This window comes from Botryllus schlosseri, chromosome 1, assembly GCF_051294905.1.
Source record: "Botryllus schlosseri isolate E-star chromosome 1, Bs_hap1, whole genome shotgun sequence".
NCBI classification, from domain to species: Eukaryota; Metazoa; Chordata; class Ascidiacea; order Stolidobranchia; family Styelidae; genus Botryllus; species Botryllus schlosseri.
In genome coordinates, this window is record NC_137236.1 from 37,093,714 (window position 1) to 37,117,379 (window position 23,666).

Below are 23,666 nucleotides of genomic sequence, written 5' to 3' on the forward strand. Positions count from 1 at the left end.
TCTAGTGTTTAGGCCAGCGACTACATCTTCCGGACAGGGTGTGTTGTATATGCGATTGTTCAGGCCACAGGCCAAGCACGTGTGCAGCAATCAATGACCTAATTTCGGTTGCGTCCAAACGGCAAACCAACTCATCAGGTGATTGCGTGCTGATGTGCAGCGCAGACGACTCTAGCAAATTGGCAACAGTCATCTCGCTAATTGGCAGCGTGTAACACTGATAATACGTATCACTGGGCATGCTGGCTGAATGTGATGCGCGATTAAAATAAACATCAAGAAAGGTGTGAATTCAAGTTTTATTTCGGGGGAGATTTTAATAAAGGCTTCTTGTAACCATGCATCATATGCACCCCCACATTTCAGGACAATAAAATCGGTAAAATTTTGCCAATTATACATGGAAATATGAATATCCCTACTGGCGTCAAAAATCATGAATGTGCTGTGTGCGGGAAAGCATTTACTCGGAAGGGTCACCTGAAGCGTCATATGGAGATACATGCTAGCGTCAAACATCAGGAGTGTGATATATGTGGAAAAGCATTTCTTCATAAGCGTAGCCTCAAACTTCATGTTGAGATGCATGCTGGCGTCAAAAATTATAAATGTGTTGTGTGTGGGAAAGCATTTACTCAGAAGGGAGCCCTCCAGCTTCATATGAAGATCCATGCTGGCATCAAGAATTATCACTGTAATGTCTGTGAGAAAGCATTTACTCAGAAGGGATCCCTCGGGCTTCATATGAAGATCCATGCTGGCGTCAAAAATCATGAATGTTATGTATGTGGGAAACCATTTCTTCATAAGGGTCACCTGAAGCTTCATATGGAGGTGCATGCTGGCGTCAAAAATCAGGAGTGTGATATATGTGGAAAAGCATTTCTTCACAAGCGTAGCTTCAAACTTCATATTGAGATGCATGCTGGCGTCAAAAATCATAAATGTGTTGTGTGTGGAAAAGCATTTACCCACAAGGGTAGCCTCAACCGTCATATAAAGATCCATGCTGGCATCAAGAACCATGACTGTAATGTGTGTGGGAAAGCATTTACTCAGAAGGGATCCCTGAAGCTTCATATGAAGATCCATGCTAGCATCCAGAATCATGACTGTAATATCTGTGAGAAAGCATTTACTCGGAAGAGATCCCTCGGGCTTCATATGAAGATCCATGCTGGCGTCAAAAATTTTGAATGTGATGTATGTGGGAAACCATTTACTCAGAAGAGTCACCTGAAGCTTCATATGGAGGTGCATGCTGGCGTCAAAAATCAGGAGTGTGATATATGTGGAAAAGCATTTCTTCACAAACGTAGCTTGGAACTTCATATTGAGATGCATGCTGGCGTCAAAAATCATAAATGTGTTGTATGTGGGAAAGCATTTACCCGCAAGGGTAGCCTCAAGCGTCATATAAAGATCCATGCTGGCATCAAAAACCATGACTGTAATGTGTGTGGGAAAGCATTTACTCAGAAGGGATCCCTCAAGCTTCATATGGAGAACCATGCTGGCGTCAAAAATCATGAATGTGATGTATGTGGGAAAGCATTCACTCTGAAGGGTCACTTGAATCTTCATATGGAGATGCATGCTGGCATTAAAGATCATGAATGTGATGTTTGTGGGAAGGCATTTACTCGGAAGACAACCCTTACCGGACATATGCGGATACATGCTTGCATAAAAAAATCATAAATGTGGTGTATGAGGGAAGGCATTTACTCAGAAGAGTCACTTCGAACTCCGTATGATTATTTTGCTGACATCAAAAATCTAGTATGCAATATTGGCAACCAAGCTCGAACATGCTCCAGACGTGGTATCGAGTGGCAGTTCAGTCCACATATACCCCGTACGTAATGCTGTCCTGTCGCTGGTACGCAATATCTGTTTACGAAGCGAAAAGCAATCGCTACCTACAACTGGGTACTCATCCGTTAATCATGTGTTGCGCCTCCATCCATAGGTTAGTTATCGATAGTTGAACGTTTCGTAGACAGTCTGCCTCGTCTGGCCTCTGAGCGGGTTCAGCTTCTGTTGCACTCATGTGCAAGGTCGTATTGAACTTACTGGATGCCAAACACCCATGTCCAATGTCCATTTCTGGTGAACTCCCGAATAATCTATTTTTCCATATCAGCTTTCTATGTGCACGAAACTCACGAGTGGTTTTGTTATGAACAGTTACTGGAAGTCAACACGATCGCTTGAATTCACTAATGAATTTCGTCAATAATATAGAGCAGGGGTTCTCAACTTCCCTTGTATATCGGGCCGCATTTTAACAGCAGAAGATGCTGCATGCCGCACAAAAAAAAATCACATGTATTTTTGGGCTAATGTTAAATTTAGGCTAATGTAGCCTATTTACCAGTCGTATACGGCCATGTAGTACGTTTTTATGCATTCTAAAGCATTATTGGACAGCGTTCGTAAGTTTGCAGCTGCTGCTTGTTGTAAGACTATGTATCTTCTTGCGGCGCAAGTAAATCACTTCATGGAGCGTGCATTGCATTCGATACCAAGTCGGTATATTCAACTTCAAACCCTTCCACAAGAGAACCGAACTCTCTGTTTCAATGCGTGAGAGAGCAAGTATCAAATTACGGTAACGTTTGCGTTACGGAGGCCATTATCACATTGAGCTCTGAGTGATATATGAAGAAGTCTGGTGATCGGGGCCATTTCTGAGCAAACCAATCGGCCCTTTTTCTTTCCTTCCAAGCCTGGGGCCCTGCATCATTAATTACAGTAGTCAGCTTTGTCAAGTTGATATTTTTACTGGTCCCCTCCCCACGTTTGCCCAGCCTGCATTTACTCTGCATATACGTCCACTCTGATAAAATTCAACCAGATTATTAGTTATGCAATATCGGTGGATTCGTCCGAGGCTGGGTTAAGTAGTCTACGCGGCAACGTGTTTCAGAACATGCTATAAAATACCGACTGACATTGATGTTTCTCATCTGGTCACGATTGAATCAGACGACTGTATCTTCGCAATTCGTCGGGTGATGTTGTCCTTGCTACTACGTTCCGGAAACAGCAGATATTCGCACAGAATGTTGAGGTTTTATTGAAATAACACCTTCTTTAGCAGATTTCTTGGGTTTAGCGATATTCCAATCAATTTTGAACGATGCGTCTGTAACCTCATCGGCAATCTCAACAACAGTTTGCACTGAGTCTGACACTCTTTAAAAGTGTAGGCCTACTACGTTACGGAATTCTCTTGAACTAGAGTCCAGTCGAATACCGATTCAAATCAATACCAATCTTAAGTCGAGCATGCATCAAGAAACGAGAACACATTAAAGCAGTGGTTCTCGAACTATTTTAGACATGCCCCCGTTTTTGATAGGTAAAATTTAGTGCCCCCTTATCGTCATATAACAAAATGCAACCAGAATGCTAGCAACACAAACGGCTAGTTCGATGGCAAGGAAGGTTATGGCTGTTGATGAGAGAATTCTCAAATATGAAATTCTGACTATACACCGAGAAATAACTAGTAAACGGAGATAAATTGCGCACATCGCAAATTTTTTTTGTTCAGTTGACCGCATCTTCTCCCCCCCCTCAGATGCTTTCAGACCCCCAAGTCAGCGCATCCTCCAGTTTGAGAACCACTGCTTTCAAGAATGAGTAATCAAATGAAAGAGAGACGGTGCGATAAAAGAGCCAAGTATCTAAATTAATTTGTAAAAATACCGTGTCAGAAGTAATTGCGTTTATAATGAAAGATGGCCGCAAAATAATCGTCTGCGGGCCGCATGCGGCCCGCGGGTTGAGAACCCCTGATATAGAGTTTCATGTATTACTAACAAATATTTAAATGATGACCCCTTTCAAAAGTTTACGGCAAGGTATGAATGATGATGCATCTTCGGACTTTGTTGCATGCTGTTTTTTCGTGAGCTCCTGTCAGGATTTTCGGTATAGTGGTAAAATGTTGGAATGGTCCAATGGTACCAGAAACAAAATTTCTTTTGTGAGGAGCACACGGTTACAAATACGTATTCACAATATTTTCCTCTGCTGTTCGCATCTGTACTGTGTGGCTCCGATTGCAAAGGGCGCTACTATATTGAAATTGAAAATTTAATGAAGTCGCAATAAATCGCGTATAGCGCATGGAAAATCTGAAGTGTAATCAAAATCTCTTTAAAATTAGGTAGTCAATCCATAAATTCAATTTGTATGTCATAGGTCGCCAACACATACTATGTGAATTACGTGTTGACAGCGGCTCAAATTTCGTTCTACGACCACAGGTTGCAAGATTGTAACCAAGTCACAAGGTTCCAAGTCAAGAGACAAGATACCAATAATGTGTTAAATTTACTATTCTTCGAAGTTACAATGTAATGTCTGTCCTGGCCACCCTAATGTCGACTCATATGACTTGGTTCGAGACAACCTTGGCAGGTTAGCCAGCCCATAGCGAGAGTATCGATTTCCAGTTCTTTACAACAAGTATTTCACATGACATGCTGTTGTGTTTCAAATTGCCATAAATATTCTATTACTATTGTTGCAGATTAGTTGTTGCAGTCGTCGAAAATTCAAAAGTCTGTATACAGGATAACGTGACTCTGACTGGTGATTGGCGACGAATGGGAACTGTGAATGACGAAGGGGGCAAATTGGGTCGAAAATGGACAAAGGGGGCGAAAATATCGAAGGGGGTGATGATGCGTCAAAGCGGATGACCTTTTTTTTTCAGTCAACCCGCCGGTGATTACAGTTTGTATGCCCAATTTTCGGTACACAAAATTTGGGGGGCGATGATCGATGTTAACCTTGAAAAGGGGGCGATGGGTTGAAAAAGGTTGGGAACCACTGAATTAGACAATATGATTTTGAAAATATTTTGTTTTTTGACATAAAAGTTGGCCAGCAGTTTGAATCTGTAGATGTGAAAATATTTTGCTGGCATAATATCTCAAGTAAGCAGTACAGCAGAGATGAGCGGATTTGAAATTTCTATATCCTAATCCAATCCAAATCCACACCTTCAAATCCAAATCCTAATCCATAACTTTTTCATATTCCAGTCCATGTCCAATCCTAATCCGATTCCAACTGGAAATTCAGAAAAAAAACTAATTTATGCAATGGAGGGATTCGAAAATTTTCTTTTACAACCAACGATTCACTTGATTCAAGATAACCTAGTAACCATAAGTACGTTAATAACTGATTTGAATAAAGTTTGTCGCCATTCGCCACACGATATTTCAATCTCCCAGAGAATAGATGAATCCAATTTAAATCCTAATCCGTTCTGAAAAAATGTCTAATCCAAATCCGACAAAATTTCACAAATCCTGTTTTTTCAAAACCTAATCCTAATCCATGCTCATCTCTGCAGTACAGCTACACTAAAATATACTAGCATGCTCCGAAAACGCAGTATTTCGCTACTGGTTAGTGGTTACCTCAGAGGAAAATTTCTGATGCTGCTCAAGTACAAACCCGCAGAATTTTACTCAAGTGGACGCGATAATATTGAAGTATATCAAAACTACCTCACGTAGTAGCAGAATGGAACGTTGTTGAAAAGTCTAAGAAGTAAATTGAAACTGGACAATAGGGCTACATGACTTGATAATGAGTTTAAAAATGAAATACGAACATTAGAAATTCTGAAAGTGGAAGTAGTACAAGACCACTTGCGGAGGGACGGTCCGCTGTTGTGATTGTGGGATTTTGTGATATCATCGATAGACCACAGCTTTGCCTTATAGTATTGCGCATTCCGCCGTTTAGACTTAACTCACTCAATGGATTTTGTCATTGTCCGTCTGGTCCGCCGTTTAGTCTTGGCCGTGATGTGATTACAATAACAAAAATATAATGAATATTATAGTCAGTCAGTAGCTCAGTACCTAGTTCAGTACGAATCACGAGTGGTGTTGCTGTGATTATGTTCAGAATAAGGTCAGTCTCTACTTTGAATATAAGATCAGTGTTGTCGATTTATTTTAGTTGCAGACTTTCACGGATATCATGCAGCCTACATGAATAAACTCCAGTCGTGTATATAAGTATTTACATAGATACTCAAATAACGTGGCAATAATTTAATCAGTTTTACGTCAACCACCTACTGCAAATTTGAAATAATCAGTTGAAATAGAATATTATTTATTTTATAGCACAATTGTTTTTGTACGATGTTCGCCCGTAAGCTATTTAGTGCAGTTTCTTGGCAATGGTCTGCCATAATATGTTCAATTGTTCATCTCATCTGCCCTGATATCCTTCTTTTGTAGTTCTGATGTCTTGGTAGAACCTTTCCCCTTGCTAATCAACTATAGATCTTCAGTAAATATATCAATATGACTGAACAGGAAGCTCAAGTTCGTGCTCAAGTTTTCGATATGCAGGGACAAATTTTCGGACCAACTGTTCTTAGTTGGGTGCTTTGTGATCATCTAAAAAGTTTTATTCACTACATCTCAGGAGAAATTTCATGTAGTGAACTCCTTCCTAATGTGAAATTGGAATCTTTCATCGATATCCGAATATACCAGATATTATTTCAACTGAAGACGCAGATGCCCAATATGCAGTACCCAAGATACAAAGAATATAAACAAGGTGTCTAATCGTTGAAACGCCCTAACATATCCATCAATCAGATATCTTTATAATATATAGGCCTACTCATCTTGGCCTACCGGTACTTTCGTAATGTCCAGCATGTCAGTGGCATTGACGGGCTAGCGGTCATGCTCTCTGTTATTCATCTTGTATTGTGAACATGTCGTAATTTAATGATCAAATATATCTTCATTTCGTTCATCCATCTTCAAGTTATCAACTTGAGGTTGAATCATTCTTTTTCTGGGCTTGTTGGATATCATACAGCCCCCTGAGTCAATCCCGTGATAAATTCCGCATCTGGTACACGAGTATGTTAAATTAGGAATTAGAACGATTAGAATAGATTGCAACAGCACAGTCGAGATAAGACCGCGTGCTTATTTTCTACGGCGACTGAGCCCCCAACTCGCTACAAAGTTGGATTTTTTCAACTTTGTCTGCGAGTTGCGTAGCCCGCTCGCCGACGCTTTGTTGCGTTGTCCGGCGACGCGGTGTGCATGGTTTTGTCACAGACAGGCGTGATTCTCTCGTTTTGTTGTGTCGCGAGAGCCAGCGTGCAGCAGCCTTTGGTCATACTTGGGCAAGTGAAACTGGTAGATAGATCCACCTGAGTACTGCGTAAAAGCAGAAATACTTTCCACCTGATGAACTATTTTAGGGGCACAATAGACATGTGTCAAGCGTGATAAGGGGTGATATGCCGGGCTGAAATCCCCGTTACGTTTAGAGTAATATCATTGGTGTGCCAAGGCGGTTCTCAGCGTCACACCTGTGTGTAGTCAGTAGAATATTTGGTGTGCACGAGACACCGATTCCATATTGGGTGATAAGTAGCCTACTTGGTTTCAACTCGAGTCGAGTATTCAATTATCACTGGTTACTACCTTTTGTGCCACCACAATCACTCTAATGCTAATTCTACATCACATTGAAGATTTGGTATAGTTTGCCATACCTGTATGCGACCGTTTCCACAAGTGAGTGACACACAGACTCTAATTTCTAACTATTCATCATGACTTGAAATATCGTTTAGGTGATATTTAGAGAGTGGTGGAGGATTATAGGACATGCATTCCGGTGTCAAAAATCATGAGTGTGATGTATGTGGGAAAATATTTACTCAAAAGCGTAACCTGACGCGTCATATGGAGATGCATGTTGGCGTCAAAAACCATGAATGTGATGTGTGTGGAAAAGCATTTACTCAGAAGTATAACCTCAAACGTCATATGGACATGCATGCTGGCGTCAAAAACAATGAATGTGATGTGTGTGGAAAAGCTTTTACCCAGAAGGGAGACCTGAAGCTTCATATGGACATGCATGCTGGCGTCCAAAATCATGAATGTGCTGTGTGTGCGAAAGCATTTACTCGGAAGGGTGACCTGAAGCTTCATATAAAGATGCATGCTGGCGTCAAAAATCATGAATGTGTTGTTTGTGGCAAAGCATTTACTCGAAAGGGACACCTGAAACTTCATATCGAGATGCATGCTGGCGTCAAAAATCATGAATGTGATGTATGTGGGAAAGCATTTGCTCAGAAGGGTCACCTGAAGGTTCATATAAAAAAGCATGCTGGCGTCAAAAATCTTGAATGTTGTGTTTGTGGAAAAGCATTTACTCGAAAGGTTCACCTAAAACTTCATATGGAGATGCATGCTGGCGTCAAAAATCATGAATGTTATGTATGTAGGAAATCATTTACTCACAAGAGTAACCTGAAGCTTCATATGGAGACGCATGCTGGCGTTAAGAACCATGAATGTGTTGTGTGTGGCAAACTTTTCACTCGGAAAGGAGGCCTCAAGCGTCATATGGTCATGCATGATGGCATCAAAATTCATGAATGTGCTGTGTGTGGAAAATCATTTACTCGCAAGGATCATCTCAAGCTTCATTTGGAGATGCATATTGGCGTCAAGAATCGTGAATGTGCTGTGTGCGGAAAAGCGTTTGATCTGAAGTGTAAGCTCAAGCTTCATATGCAGATACATGCTGGCGTCAGAAATCATGAATGTGCCGTGTGTGGAAAATCATTTACTCACCAGAGTGACCTCAAGCGTCATATGAAGATACATGCTGGCGTCAAAAATCATCAATGTGCCGTGTGTGGAAAATCATTTACTCACCAGAGTAACCTCAAGCTTCATATGAATATGCATGCTGGCATCAAAATTCATGAATGTGCTGTGTGTGGAAAAGCATTTACTCGGATGGATCACCTGAAGCTTCATATCGAAATGCACGCTGGCATCAAAAATCACTAATGCCCTGTTTGTGGAAAATCATTTACTCACCTGAGTAACCTCAAGCGTCATACGGAGATACATGCTGGCGTCAAAAACCATGAATGTAATTTGTGTGGTAAAGCTTTTACTCAGAAGGGTGACCTCAAGCGTCATAGGGCCATGCATGCTGGAGTCAAAAATCATGAATGTTCTGTGTGTGGAAAAGCATTTACTCGGATGAATTACCTGAAGCTTCATATGGAAATGCATGCTGGCATCAAAAATCACGAATGCCCTGTCTGTGGAAAATCATTTACTCACCAGAGTAACCTCAAGCTTCATATGAAGATGCATGCTGGCGTCAAAAATCATGAAAGTGCTGTGTGTGGAAAAGCATTTACTCAGAAGGAAGGCCTCAAGCTTCATATGAAGATCCATGCTGGTGTCTAAAATCATGAATGTGCTGTGTATGGAAAAGCATTTACTCGGAAGGGAAACCTTGAGCGTCATGTGGAGATGCATGCTGGTGTCAAAAATCATGAATGTGCAGTGTGTGGGAAAGCGTTTACTCAGAAGGGTCACCTGAAGCTTCATATGCGGATGCATGATGGAATCAAAAATCATCATGTGATGTGTGTGGGAAAGCATTTATTGAGAAGACAACCCGGACATATGCGGATGTATGCTAGCATGAAAAATCATCTTGTCTGCAATATTGGCAACAAAGCTTGAACATGCCCCAGACATGGTGGTCGAGTCGAGTCGCATTACAGTCCAAATATACCCCATACGTATTGCTGCCCGGTCGCTGGCATGCAATGTAACAATCGCTAGCTAAAACTATGTACTCATCCGCTAATCATGTGTTTCGCATCTATCCGTAGGTTATTTATCTATAGTCGAACGCTTCCCTAGACACTCGGCAGCGTCTGGCGTCTGAACGGGTTCAGCTTCTGCTGCACTCATGGGCATAGTCGTATTGAACTTGCTGTACGCCAAATACCCATGTTCAAAGTCCATTTCTGGTGAACTTCCGATTAATCTGTTTTTTTCATATCAGCTTACTATGTACACCAAAATCGGAAGTGGTCTTGTTATGAACAGTTACTGGGAGTCCAAATAATCGCTTGAATTCACTAATGAATATCGTCATTGATATTAGTAGTTTCACATATTACTATCAAATATTTAAATGATGAAGGAGGGGTTTTCAAAAATCTAGTGCAAGTTATGAATGGTGATGCATCTTAGGACTTTGTTGCATGCTGTTTTTTCTTGAGATTACGTCAGGATTGTCGGTATAGTGGTAAGAAGTTGGAATCGCCCAAACGTACCAGAAACAAATTTCTTTCGTGAGAAGCACATGATTACAAGTCGATATTCATATATTTTTCCTCTGCCATTCCCATCTGTCCTGTGGGGCTGCGCTACTATATTAAAATCGAAAATTTTATGAAGTCACGATGAATCGCGCATAGCGCAAAGAAAATCTCAAGTGTAATTAAAATCTTTGGAGTCAAATCATAAATTCAATTTGCATGTCGATGGCCGCCAACACATACTAAGTGAATTACGTGTTTACAGCCGCAGGTTGCAGGGTTGTAACCAAGTCACTATTCAATAAACGAAATACCAATAATATGTTAACTTTACTATGAAATGTCTGTCCTGGCCGCCCTAGTGTCGAGTCATATGACTTGGTTCGAGTCATGCACAATGACTCGAGACACTAAAATATCTTTAACGCCATTACAACCCTGGCAGGTTGACCAACCCTGAGCTGGAGTATCGATTTTCAGTGCATTATAACAAATGTTTCACATGACATGCTGTTGTGTTTCAAATTGCCCTCAATATTGTGTTTCTATTGTTGCAGATTAGTTGTAGTTGTCGAAAAATTCAAAAGTTCTTTGCACAGGATAACGTGACTATGACTGGTAATTGGCTATGCTGCTGCATCAGCCCCTTTACAGCGGTGGTGTTTCACATAGGGCAAGCATATACGAAAATTGGGATTGCTGCAGACTCGACGCCCCACTGTTCTCAAAATCCATGGTGAGTTGATGAACGCTGAGTTGTGCGTTACTATTACTCAAAGTAATTTAGATATACATTTTCTGATTCATAATTAGTGGTTTTATAATCTTCATCAGCCCTTACCAGGCAATCCAATATAAAATGCTAAACACATAGCCTATAACTGGATTTCTAAACGAAGCGATCAAGTCAGTCCAGTTCAATTTATTAATAAATGTAAGGTAGGAAGGAAAGGAAGTCGAAACGGCCGAGTAGTTTTCAACGAAACACCCACCTTGCAAAGAACATAACCATCTTGGTTGAGTTAGAATGGAAGTCATTGTTTCTCGTTGTTGTTGTTGTTGTGAGTATTCATGAATCATGGTGTTTCGACTCCTTTGTACCAGGGCTTTGGAGCAGCCGTAAATTTGCATTGCTCCAGCTCCGGCTCCGGAGCTTTCTTTTATCATACATAAGCTCCAGCTCCGGAGCCGCATTATTACCACAGCTCCGGTTCCAGCTCCGTCTCCGGCTCTGAAAACGATCGAAGATGTCTGTCTATATCAGGGGTGGGCAACCCGCGGCCAGCGGGCCATATGTGGCCCGCGAGAAGATTTAGATTAGCCCGCGAGCTAATTTCCCATTATATTATCGAAATTTTGTTATATTATCGAAATTGAGTCGCTCAGATTGTGAACTTGCAAGGCCAACCAAAAATATGATTAGTCTGCTAGCAAAACTTGGGATGTTGATGACTAAAATATCAGTTTAGACGCATTCGCAGATCCAGGGTCCAGTCACAGTTTTATTACATCGTCGTACATCACAATAAGCTAAAATAGTAGTAATATTTTTATTCACGCTTCGCGTGTTTAATTGTCACACGCTTTCTTTCTTTGTAGCCTACCCCCCACCCCCCCCCCTGAAAATGAAAAAAAAACACCTGATTTAGCCGATTGAGTTTAACTATATTCGTAATTACGAGATAAAGTAGGCTTACCATACGTCCTCTTTTAAGAGGATTTGTCCTCTTTTTTGACTTTTTTGAAAGTGTCCTCGGAGGACGCCCTTTTGTCCTCTTTTTTGAAAATTTAGGTCAGATTTCAGATTTAGAGGAAATTGCGAGTGATATGCCGCAAATTAGCGCAGAAGTGAAGCTACGGCGGGTATTTCAGAGGGAAAAGCGGTGAATTTAGCTCTGAGCGAAAAGACAACCTTTTTTTTTTTTTTTTAGTTAACCGATCACGAAGTGTGAAAAATTTACCGGTTTTTGAGAATTCTTCTCCAGTTTTGCATGTCTGAAATTTCTGGAAAATATGGTAAGCCTAAGATAAAGTATTTTCGCGTTTGCGCTCGCAGAAAGATCGTCGAGGAAGAAATGTAGGCACAAAATGATTGTCGTATATTAGCGGAAATCTTCGATATCGATATGTACACTGTACAGTCGACCAGCAATATACCCAAGGAGGTAATAATAATATTAACGTTGAAAATTGTACGTGCCTGGCGCGGCTAGTGGGCAGCGTACTCATTCGTCAATTTCATGTGTCCCTTTAGCCGAAAATGTGGACCAACCCTGGTCTATATAGATTACTAATTTACCCGTAGGTTAGTTATCTATAGTAGGGTAATCTAGAGTCTCTCAGCCGTCAGTAACATCGGATGCAGTAACGAACATATGGGTGCCGCCGTACCGGCTTGTGACGACATAATGAATACTTGTCAATTGTCGTAACATCATAGTTGCACTAGAACGCACTTTACTCCGTGCCATTGCTGTGTACAGCATTAAAATTCTGATGCGGCGTTTTAACACTGGCACTGTACTCGTTAACATTAAGCCATACAGCTCTATTCAATTTTTAAATGTGCGATTATTATTCGTCTGTAACTGTAGTAAAAGCAATATGGGCGGATACTACGACGTGATCAATAGAAATTCGATTTGTACCAAATGGCCTACGGTTTGACGTTCGATATTGGTGCACTCGTTACCAGTCCATCCGGTGCCGATCATGTTCATCTGAATATAATATTTTCCGGTTGAAACAAATCGAATAAATTGAATGAAACACTGTGCCATGCACATTGCGCCATGCCCATAACGAATTAAACTATGCGGTATGCACGTTGCACATTTACAAGTCAAAGCGCGCGATAATACGGGAATACAAGAGTATCAAGCAGACATCAAGAATGAATTAACGGAACATATGATTACAAAATAGAAATCGCGTACCAAATCAGTAATTTGTCTCCAACATTAAATACCATGGCGTTTCGGGCTACTCTTCTGCCATCCCCTATTTACGCTCGAAAATCGTTACTGGAGTGAATGGCGATGATGCGCAGTAATGAATTCCAATTAGCATGCATAATTGCATACTCAATAACACTGTCCAATTTCGCGGCCCGATTAAAGAACTATCACGAAAGAACGAGTATTTGCTCATCCGATTCATAGCAACGATAAGATATAATTTCTCGGCTCGTGCTCGCCATATCGACATGTGCAACGAAATCCTCTCTCCCATTTCGCATAGTGATACATAGTGATCATTATTTTCGTACCGTATACAATTGGCCAACAGGGTTGTGTTGGTGATGAAATTGCGGGTATGCCGAATACCCGCAATATTCACCGGCATATTTCGCATACCGAGGTTCGGCACTCATTGATGATAATTGAACATTGAACATATGACTGATCTGCTGTTAAATCCCCGGGAACATGGTTAGTCGGAAAAGGTAGAGTCAAAGAGGAAAAGATTCTTAATTTCGCGAAAGGCCTGATATTTAATTATGTGAACTTAGTAGATATGGTTGTTGCATATATAATAGCATCTTATGACATAGGTCGGAGCCGGAGCTACCCCTAAAATTACTGGCTCCAGCTCCGGCTCCGGCTGAATTTTATGTAGAGCTCCGGCTCCGGCTCCTGCTCCGGCAAAAATGCACGGCTCCGGGGCTCCGGCTCCAAAGCCCTGTTTTGTACCCATATGACAGTTTCCCTTTAGTTTTTTTTTACTTTTGGTGTCATATTTGCTATCATCATTTCGATTTCTGCTTTTGTGAAGTACTAAATGCATCAATTCAATTGTTCGGTCATAGTAGTTCCTTCATTCATTGGAAGTTTCAATTCTATGTACGTATTGTATCAACCTCATTGTTTGGTCACCTTAGTGATCGATTAGCTCTCGGTCCTCATTCAGGGTTGTAACCGAGTCACAAGGTTCCGAGTCCAAAGTCAATCCTACTTTTATATTTTTACCTGAGGCAAGCCGAGTCACCAAAATATCACGACTCGAGTCATTGCAATCCTGTCCACATTTCCTTCAAAAATTTAGAAACTTTTTCTTTTTAAGTTTCCATTGCCACTGTGTTTGTGATTACTTTAACACATGGAAATCAGAGCATGAACTTGAATGACACAGTTGCCTGTAAATAAGTTGACTTTGTGATTGATTAGATAGTAAATAGATGGATACAGTATAACACTCCACTGAGTATCATGTAGCATGTAGACAAGCAAGAAAAAATAGGTGTATTGAGACGGTTGGGGGGACTGGAGGGGAGGCGGAGCCCCCCAGAAGCTGCATTTATGGAAATATATTTTTTTAATTTAATCACAAATTGTGATAATTCAGGTGTCATTTAGCTTGAAAATTCCTTGCAATGCGTCCGTGACTAGAAAGCAATATAGCCGTACAGTAAAATACTCTGAAGGAGAAATTTCAGTCACATCGACCTCACTGAATTGATGACCTTTATTGTAGGGTTACAACTTACCGTATTTTGGAAATCTGAAAAGAGGACACATTTAAAATGTCGAGACTTGAAATTCTGGAGTAATATCGGGGAAAAGAAGTAAATTTTTCCTGATTTCATGGGTGGTTGACTAAAAAAAGTCAACTTTCCGGCTCAACTGCCGAGATAACGTATTTCTATAAGCTTTTCTGTTGGTAAGACTAAAAAAAAAAGGGTAATTTTTCTGGCTCAAGTCCCGAAAAGCCCGCCGAACCGTCAATTCAGCGCTGATTTACTATAAATCTTGGTCCAATTGTCACGTACATTTAACATTAATTTCCAAAAAGAGGACAAATTCTCAAAAAAGAGGACATTTTAGGCGCCCTCCGAGGACATTTCAAAAAAGTCAAAAAAGAGGACAAATCCTCTTTAAAGTAGACGTATGGTATGGTAACCCTACTTTATCGTAATGAATTAATTTTCATCGAATTGCGTAGCATATAGCTGGTTGTCTGCATCTCGTGCATGCCCACAAGAACCAAGAACACAGCATAGTAACATTAGGTATGCTATGCTTTTTTGTCACGGTGTGAGGCTAGATTCTTCAGATAGTAAACCTCGGGTTGAGTTCTAAAAAGTTTGAGATCCACTGCATTACACATATTGTAAGCCTAGGTACTTGCTTCGTAACTCATTGAAGTGCACATCAAAAGACTATGTATACATAATAGGGCTGTTAAAAAAAATTCATTTGCAACAGCATAAAAGTTAGGTTGGCTAAAACAACGCTGCACACCAAATTTGGCTCAATTCCAACCAGTAGAAGCTATTTCTTGCTGTAGAGAGTTTTGGATTTATGGTATAAAAAATGACTTTAAAAAAATCAAATTTTCTGCCCACCCCATAAAATTGTCAGGCTGTCATTAAAGACAATGCACATCAAATTCAGCTCAATTCCAACCAGTAGAAGCGAACTTATTGCAGTAGAAGAATTTGGATTTGAATTAAATAGTAGTTATGGTACGGTGGCTACCTCTTTCGTTTTGACACCTGATGAAGGAGCAGCGCTCCGAAAGCTCGTGTAACTAATAAAGTTATATTCATTCGCAAGTGGACGTTAAATAGAGTGTGAAAGCTACTAAGGTCTTACGTTATTACCACTGTGATTCTAATAAAATCAAAGAATAAGAAATCTTTCTACTGCATTACGAGTGACACAGACTTTATACTATTCTGACTATTCATCATGAATTGAAAGATCGCTTTGGTGATATTTACAAGGGTATTAGAGGGTATGCATACTAGAGGTAGATTGTAATGCGGAAAGTATAGTTTCTCTGCATGCTCGCCCAGTTAAACTCGTCCTGCAAGGGTATATCTGTCATGTATCGCCCTTGCGTCGTCGATTTCTTGAGATTGAGAACACGGAGCATTGAATTTCCACTATTTTTGAATTTTTTTATATATAAAAATAGCGGCCTTGCTAGGCCGATCGATAATCGAGAAAGTTCCAAATATTTGCCTCCATAACACTGGCGAAAAAAAAAAGTTTTTGGAGTGCTAAAGATATTTGAATGGTTTCTAGGTATGTTTGGGCTGCTGAGTCCGAGAATGACATCCGTTCCTCTGAATTGCCTCAACTTTTTGAGATATCGATATATTTTATTTATTCATTTATTTAATATTTATATTATTTAATCATAAGTAGAATACTTGGAATTACTCACATTTAGAACCTTCTCGGTGATCTGTGCCTCACTCCAAGCTAGTACGTGACTCAAAGACGAAAGCTGCCCTCGAACTGGAGCTTGAATAACATTTTACTGTTCAAGAGAGAAAGAATTACTTTCGTATTTTAGTCAACAAGACGAACTTTTTTACTGCAAAGACATCGTAGGGCTTTTTCTGAAAATAGAGGTATATGGTTGATTACTGATCAGCGTGCTTTGACAGCTTCCTAACTGAACTTTGAGCACCTGTTTTTGATTTATGCTTGATTTTGACATGAATTGACTCGCCTATAGAGGCTTTCTACGTTAACAATTGCGTCTTCAACGATATTGCCTCAGAAATAAAACAATACTGTATTCGCACACTTGAAGAGACAGATGCGACTCATCAAACTGAAATTTACCTATGCCAAAATTCAAGTATTTTGAGCACTTTTCCAAACAAAAATGTGGAATATCTCAAAGAACAGGGTCTATTCGGGAAAACTAATGTCATTTTAGGATTCAGCGACAAAAGAATGGTCTAATAACCGTAGTTCCGGTATACAAAGATCCGTAGTGTACAAAGAGCATTTGCCTATGTCACAAGTTGCGTATTTTCAGCACTCTTCGAACCAAAAATATGGAATATTTTAAAATTGAGCCAATTCAGAAAAGCTAATGTCATTTTTGGATTCAGCGACCTCAAAATGCCCTAAAACCGTATTGTGACGGTATTGTGACTCGAGTCCGTGTCGTTGCGTTGACTGCCAAGTTTCCCGTTGAAGACTTGTTAAACAGACTTTGTATAACTCTGTTTGATGATATCGAAAAATTTGCATTTATAATGTACTAATTTTCCTTACTTCTAGCAGTTTCTGGTCGCATTTTCAAGTACCGTTCCAGTACAAATAGACGAAATCCCAATAGTGTGGTTACTTTACATTCTTCTAAATTACAATGAAATGTCGGTCTTGGACGTCTGTGTCTCGAGTCATTTCTGTAGTTTGAGAAAATGATTCAAGTCGAGTCATCAGAAAATCGTGACCCGAGTCATTACAACCCTGGAACCCTGCTTGAAATTTGTGATGTCACAAGCATGGCAGCAATTGAAATTTGGAATATTTACTTTCCAGCTGCATACATTTGTTGTAATTACCTGTTTGGTCAATTTTGATATTGTAATTTCTCAGAATTTGTTCAAAAGTTTTACTACTCCCCAAGCTAAGATAGTTGAGAACCACTGTGTTAGGTTGTGATTTCCAGTTGACAATCAAATCTATTTTATATTATTTCAGGACAACGACAGGTTATCTCTGCCAACTCTGGTGCTGGAGAAAGGCTCTCGCCTCGAATCTGGTTCTGTCAGGTGAACTATTTTATGGCTGTCTAACTAATGTTAGAAAAATTTTTGTTCGGGTAACAAACTGACTCTAGAACTTGACAACATCCGCTAAATCTTACTTGATCTGTACTTACCTAATCTTACTCAAGTCACGATTTTTTGGTGACTCGACTTGACACGGGTCATATTTTCAAATGCTTAATATGACTCGACTCGAGTCATTTTCTGTATTGACTCGACTTGTTCTCGAGTCATTGTGCATGACTCGAACCAAGTCATATAACTCGAGACTATGACGGCAAAGACAGACATTTCATTGTAACTTCGAAGAATAGTAAAGTTACTACATGATTGCTATTTCATCTATCAGTCCTGATACTTGGAAAACAGGGCCAAAAACTGTTAGGACTGAGGAAAATTACGATGTTATGAACGCGAGCCATTCTATATCACATGAGCAGAGTTGAAAAAAGTAAGTTGAACCGGATTAAACTGAAAACTGAACAGAGAACATTGTGATTTGAACTCGACCCTCTACTAGCTGACTTGGACTCCAGAGTGAATTGAAAATGACTCGAGGCAAAATCGTGAAAGTCGGATTGACCTGTGACTCGAATCCTTGCAACTTGGTTACAATCCTGGTTTCAACTAGTCGTTATGACAATTTCAATTTCACTCGTAAATGCGACAGACGCTTGTTTCAAAAGTACTATCTGTTTCACAAAATCCAAAAGTACAAGTGAAAGTGGTCAAAACGGACTACCTCTTGGGTAATTAGTGCAAGTACGCAATGTACAAGTCAAAATACTTTGTCACTAACAACCTCCGTATATTTCTTGAATTATAAAACGAATTGACCTCAGTGCCTTCAATGTGTCTAAATACATCTGCTGCAAGTGGAACATCCATGCTTCCCAACTTTTCGCACAGATTGTTTTCTGAGCTCGACGATCTGGTCGCTATCGAGGAACGATACAAGCCTGTGAGTTATGTTTTTGTTATCTGTAATTACTTCTAATTACAAAGAGAGTTTGACAAATGATAAATTTTAAACTATTCCAAATTGGATCATAAATTACACTTATAGCTACACAGTTTTTTCAAATTAAATTAGTATTAGAACTAATTAATAAGTTCGTATAAACTTGAAATTGAATTAAATTCCTAATTCCATTGATGTATTTCGCATTCTCAGTTGTCCGAGTGTCGGTTTCGCGTTCATAACACGCGGAAATATCGTGTCGTGGTTGGGAGACTCTGTTTACGCCTCGCTGTAAACATTTCCTCACAGATCCATAACGAAAGAATATTTTATCGAGGTGAGGGTAATTGTCTGTTATGGCTTGCTTTCGAAATAGCTAAGTTTCATAATATCTAGGCATTCAAAATAGTGAGTGCACTGGCTGGGCAGGACAAGCAGGGCTGTGGAGTCGGTTCACTGTATCTCTACCTGAGACTTTTTGCATAGGCCGATCAATATTTTCTTCACCGAACTCAGACTCAAGCATTCCTGTAAATCCTCTCAGATAATTTTACATTTAGTATATATTTAGGTATTATTATTGAGACTCTTGGAGGTACAAAAGCTCAACGTACAAATCATATATTCATATTGAAATAATCCGTAATATTTCCAGCTGATACTCATTAGGGGTGATCGTCATCAGCTAGTGGAGAATTGGAAAGAACATTGTATGTCAACAATCGTACTACAGATGTTCTTTCAAATCCTCTACTAGTTGCTGACGATTGCCGCTGATGAGTGTCATCAGCCTAAAATATTCGGGTTCATTTCGATATGAATATACTATTCAATTGTATATTGAAGTTTTGTACCTCCAAGAAGCTCTGCAAATAGTGAAGAATTGGAAAGAACTTGTTTGTCAACTATCATATCGCCAAATATGACGTCACATTGACATAAATTCAAGTTTTCGAGTAGAACAGTGGGGTGGAGCTAAATGTACTGTTTTTAGAATATATAACAGGATTGTAACCAAGTTACAAGTCAATATCACTTTTATAGTTTTGACTCGAGTCAAGTCGAGTCATTTTCAATTCACCGTCGTGTCATTTTATATTCACCATCGAGTCAATTCCAAGTCAGTTAGTAGATGGTCGAGTCAGAGGCATAGTGTTTTTACTGCAGTCCAAGTCATTATGTTCACCGTTCAGTACAATCGGGTTCAACCCACTTTTTTCAGCACTGCTTGAGTGATATAGAAAGGCTTGCATTTGTAATATCGTAATTTTCCTTTGGGTAACAGTTTCAGGTCCTATTTTCACGTATCAGGACTAGTAGACGAAACACCAACAATGTGTTGACTTTGCTGTTCTTATAATGAAGAGACTGTCTTTGTCTGTTTCGGAAATTGTGAATTCGGATACCGGAAACAAACTTTCAGACCCGGCGGCCATCGCGAATCACTTCAATGAATATTTTTGTAACGTAGGCCCAAATATTGCTTCTTCTATTACAAAACCTGTGTCGGCCAGGTCAGAGGTGAGATCGATATCCCAGTCAATTGTGCTTGAACCTACGACCAAATACGAAGTAGAAGTAGCCATCCACAAACTGAAATCGCACAAGGCCGACGGCTATGACCAAATCCCATCATGGTTTTTAAAAATGATAAGCATGCATATCGGTCAATATATGGCCCATTTTTTCAACTTCATGATAGAAAATGGAGTCTACCCAAGCTATCTAAAAAAAGCCAGAGTAGTCCCTGTACACAAAGCTGGGGATAGAACTAATGTCACCAACTACCGTCCGATATCCGTTCTCCCATGCATCGGGGTTGTATTCGAAAAGTTGCTCCTCTCCCGCCTGTCCTCATTCCTCGCCAAAATGTCTGTCATTTCCCCTCAACAATTTGGCTTCCGAAACAAACACCAAACCGCACATGCCCTCCTAACAGTGGCCGAACAGTATTATGATATCTCAGAGAAGCGAAATGTGGGATGTAGCATTTTTCTCGATCTAAAAAAAGCGTTTGACTGCGTAGATCATAAAATTCTCATCTCGAAATTGGCGCGCTACGGACTTCGGGGCCCACAACTTGAGCTCATGAAGAGTTACCTCACTGGACGCCAACAAATGGTTGCGATCTCAGACACCTTGTCCTCTCCTCACCTGGTGACCTGTGGTGTGCCCCAAGGCTCAGTACTTGGACCGGTCCTTTTCACCTTATATGTCAACGACATTTTTGAAACCTCTTCATTGAACACCACACTTTTCGCTGATGATACTCACCTCCTCTCTTCAGCATCTTCGACGGCAGAGCTGGATGCCCTGACTGGTGACCAAATGCCCAAAGTCCATGAGTGGACGGCCCAGAACAACCTCTGCATAAACGCCTCGAAATCGCAATTGCTGACAGTAAATTCAAAAAATAACCTAACCGTTAATATCGCTGGTCAGCCCGTTTCCAACACAGATAATGCCAAATATCTCGGGGTTTTACTGGACTCGAACATGTCCTGGAAGAGTCATATTCAGTCCCTAGAAACTAAATTATCACCGAAGTGCGGCCTGTTCTACAGCCTTAGGCGCTTCATGCCAGCATGGGTTCTTCTGATACTCTTTAAATCCTTAATCCAATCGAAGTTACACTATGGCATCCTCTGTTGGGGGGCTGCCAGTAAAACTGCACTCAAGCCACTGCAAAAACTACAACATAAAGTACTCCGAATCATAGCTAGGGCCCCAAAGGGGCCTGGCTGCCCATCCAACAAGTCGCTGCTGAAGAGATTCGGCGTCCTAAACATAGAAGATATGCGGAAACTAGAAATCGCCAAGTTTATGTATCAGTTCCACTGCGGTCGTTGCCCCGAATATTTCAATGACTTCTTTACCTCGGAATCAAAAGCGCACAAGTACAACACACGCGCGTCCACGTCGTCCAAATATCATATGATCGACCGAAAAGATCATCGCTCTATCAAATATGCCGGACCTGATGTGTGGAACAGTATCCCGCCGGCCATCCGACAGTCGACGACCATGTCCACATTCAAGTCGAAATACAAGCAATTACTACTAAATAAATACAGTCCATCCTCAAGATTACCGGACCACGACTGACCTATCGATCTCGCTTCCCATGACATGCCGCCCTATTTATTGTCGCTTTCTTTTTCTATACTATCTTCTTTACTTTCATTCAGTGTGCATGCCTCCTCTTTATATCGCCTAGGCCAAGGTGGGTGTCAGATTCCATAGACTGCTCCTTGTCGCTTCGACACCTTCCTGTCTTTTCATTGTATCGCATTTTTTGTGGTGTATTGAACTGATAAAATTGCTAATAAACCAATGATGATGATGATGATGATGCCGCCTTGGTCTCGAGTCAAGTCATTTTACGGATTTGAAAAAATGACTCGAGTCACCAAAATATCTTGACTCGAATCTGTGTCGAGTCGAGTCAACGCCTGTGATAATATAGTCTTCCCTTTTTTCAGAACAAGCACCGACTTCCGTATTGCGGATGGGATCTGCAACCTTCCGAGTTTCAGCCTGAAAATCCAACGGCGACAAAGTCCAGCCATAAAAGCCTGCCTTATCTCGGCTCGTCAGGGCTGAGAACGTCGGCAAGATCGAGCGTCTGTTCAGTACCAAGTAATTCCGCAGCCGTGTCCGCCCTGGCTGCGTTGAGACTGGCGCAAGCCGAGAAGAAGTACCTCGGTCGGGTTCAAGATGGGATTGTCAGTTGCTTGTTCCGTGGAAATATTGCAGTCTGCTGATATACAGGCCGGGCCCGCGATGTTCCTGTGTCGGCCGATTGGGCCTGCGACCTAGGCTAGGCAATATCGAGCATTTGAGTATCACTAATTATGACATGACGACAGTATGAATGATGTGGAAGGTTCGAGTGTGTACCTTTTATGCGACCATAATAATAGTGTTGCCATATTTTGGGAACCGGAAAGAAGGAGACTTTTTACAAGCTGAAAATTCGGGATACCGAACCAGAAAAGTGCAGATGCTGCAATTTTATAGGAAATCCTGTTGCGGTAACTAAAAAAAAGACAGCGTTTCTAATCGGCTCCAAAATGACTAAAAGAATTGATAAGAAAGGTCATTTTTCCGGTCTCGAAAATCCGCCAGAACATCCGCATTACAAATTATGCGTCATTTATGGCGTTATTTAGTTCTGCCTGTCAAAGCTATAAAGGAGGACGTGTTCCCAAAATGGAGTACATTCCGATCTCCTTAAAAAGGAGGCCATATGGTAACACTACGTTCTCTTTTGAATGGGTCTGTCCTCTTTGAGAATTTTGGTTGAGATATAGGAAATTTTTGTCAATCAACCGAAAATCTCATAGAAAACCAGTAAATCGGGATTTGAGCCGGAAAGATGACCTTTTTTTAGTCAACCGACCACGCAGTCGGGAAATGTCCATCATTTCTTCAGGATATGACTCCGGTACTTGAAGTCTAAAAATTTTGAAAAAGTGTCCTCTTTTCAGATCCCCAAAATATGGTGACCCCACTACACTATCAGTGAAATAATACATCTACAACGTGGGCAAACGACCTTTTTTTGGACAATTCACCAGCGATCAGACTTTGATGAATAAATTTCCCGTTTATATGTCCTATTTTTGGATACATAAATATGGGGGCAAAGTTTGTGTCGAACTTGGTAGGGGGTGAAGAGTCGAAAAAGGTTGGGAAACACTGATCTACATTACATTGAAGGTAGTGGGGATTTTTTAGTTGTTCTTATGTCATTGCACTTAGTGATCACGAATTCACGGATATGTCATTCCTTCTAAGACGGGACTTAGTGCTACATGTCTCGTATGCTACGATACAACCAATCCACGTTTGAAGGCTTCCACGGTGGTAAATTAACTCGAATGGCAAGGATCGTGTGATTTCATTATTTGAAAGAATTGTCTCTCTACTCGAATTATTAGGATTAATACTCAATAATGACGCGAGTACACATATTGGACATCACCAAGCTACGAGTCGGGAGTGACAATTTG

At 40.6% G+C, this 23,666-nt stretch overlaps 6 protein-coding genes and 1 long non-coding RNA gene across 9 annotated transcripts in view; all 7 read left to right on the forward strand.

The window, feature by feature from the left end:
* The window catches only part of LOC145436161 (uncharacterized), a 76,221-nt gene extending 65,492 nt beyond the window's left edge, over positions 1-10,729 (forward strand). Inside the window, exon 2 of the mRNA XM_080313444.1 lies at positions 9,615-10,729. The gene's annotated coding sequence lies outside the window, so the exon portion shown is untranslated. The remainder of the gene's footprint in view (positions 1-9,614) is intronic.
* The window catches only part of LOC145436270 (uncharacterized), a 192,591-nt gene that overhangs the window by 78,744 nt on the left and 90,181 nt on the right, over positions 1-23,666 (forward strand). The window lies entirely within an intron of this gene.
* The window catches only part of LOC145436123 (uncharacterized), a 49,896-nt gene that overhangs the window by 512 nt on the left and 25,718 nt on the right, over positions 1-23,666 (forward strand). The window lies entirely within an intron of this gene.
* The window catches only part of LOC145436130 (uncharacterized), an 89,865-nt gene continuing 66,526 nt past the window's right edge, over positions 328-23,666 (forward strand). The window contains exon 1 of the mRNA XM_080313420.1: positions 328-1,736. Coding sequence (XP_080169546.1) covers positions 409-1,701 — 1,293 coding nt within the window. The 5' untranslated portion in view covers positions 328-408 and the 3' untranslated portion in view covers positions 1,702-1,736. The remainder of the gene's footprint in view (positions 1,737-23,666) is intronic.
* Positions 1,697-9,056, forward strand: LOC145436138 (uncharacterized). The gene has a single exon (XM_080313428.1). It carries the CDS (start codon positions 7,689-7,691, stop codon positions 8,889-8,891), a length of 1,203 nt encoding a protein of 400 aa, XP_080169554.1. The 5' UTR covers positions 1,697-7,688; the 3' UTR covers positions 8,892-9,056.
* LOC145436243 (actin-related protein 10-like) overlaps positions 9,307-23,666 on the forward strand; it is a 103,913-nt gene continuing 89,553 nt past the window's right edge. For all 3 annotated transcript variants that reach the window (XM_080313629.1, XM_080313608.1, XM_080313620.1), the window contains exon 1: positions 9,307-10,907. The gene's annotated coding sequence lies outside the window, so the exon portion shown is untranslated. The remainder of the gene's footprint in view (positions 10,908-23,666) is intronic.
* Positions 17,700-22,857, forward strand: LOC145436281 (uncharacterized). Its single transcript, XR_013914243.1, has 3 exons — positions 17,700-18,651; positions 18,865-18,988; positions 22,134-22,857. It is a non-coding gene; the product is annotated as an uncharacterized LOC145436281 (long non-coding RNA).

Bases quoted from the DNA above. Each gene is read 5' to 3' on its own strand.
- LOC145436138 (XM_080313428.1), top strand. From the start codon at position 7,689: ATGCATTCCGGTGTCAAAAATCATGAGTGTGATGTATGTGGGAAAATA.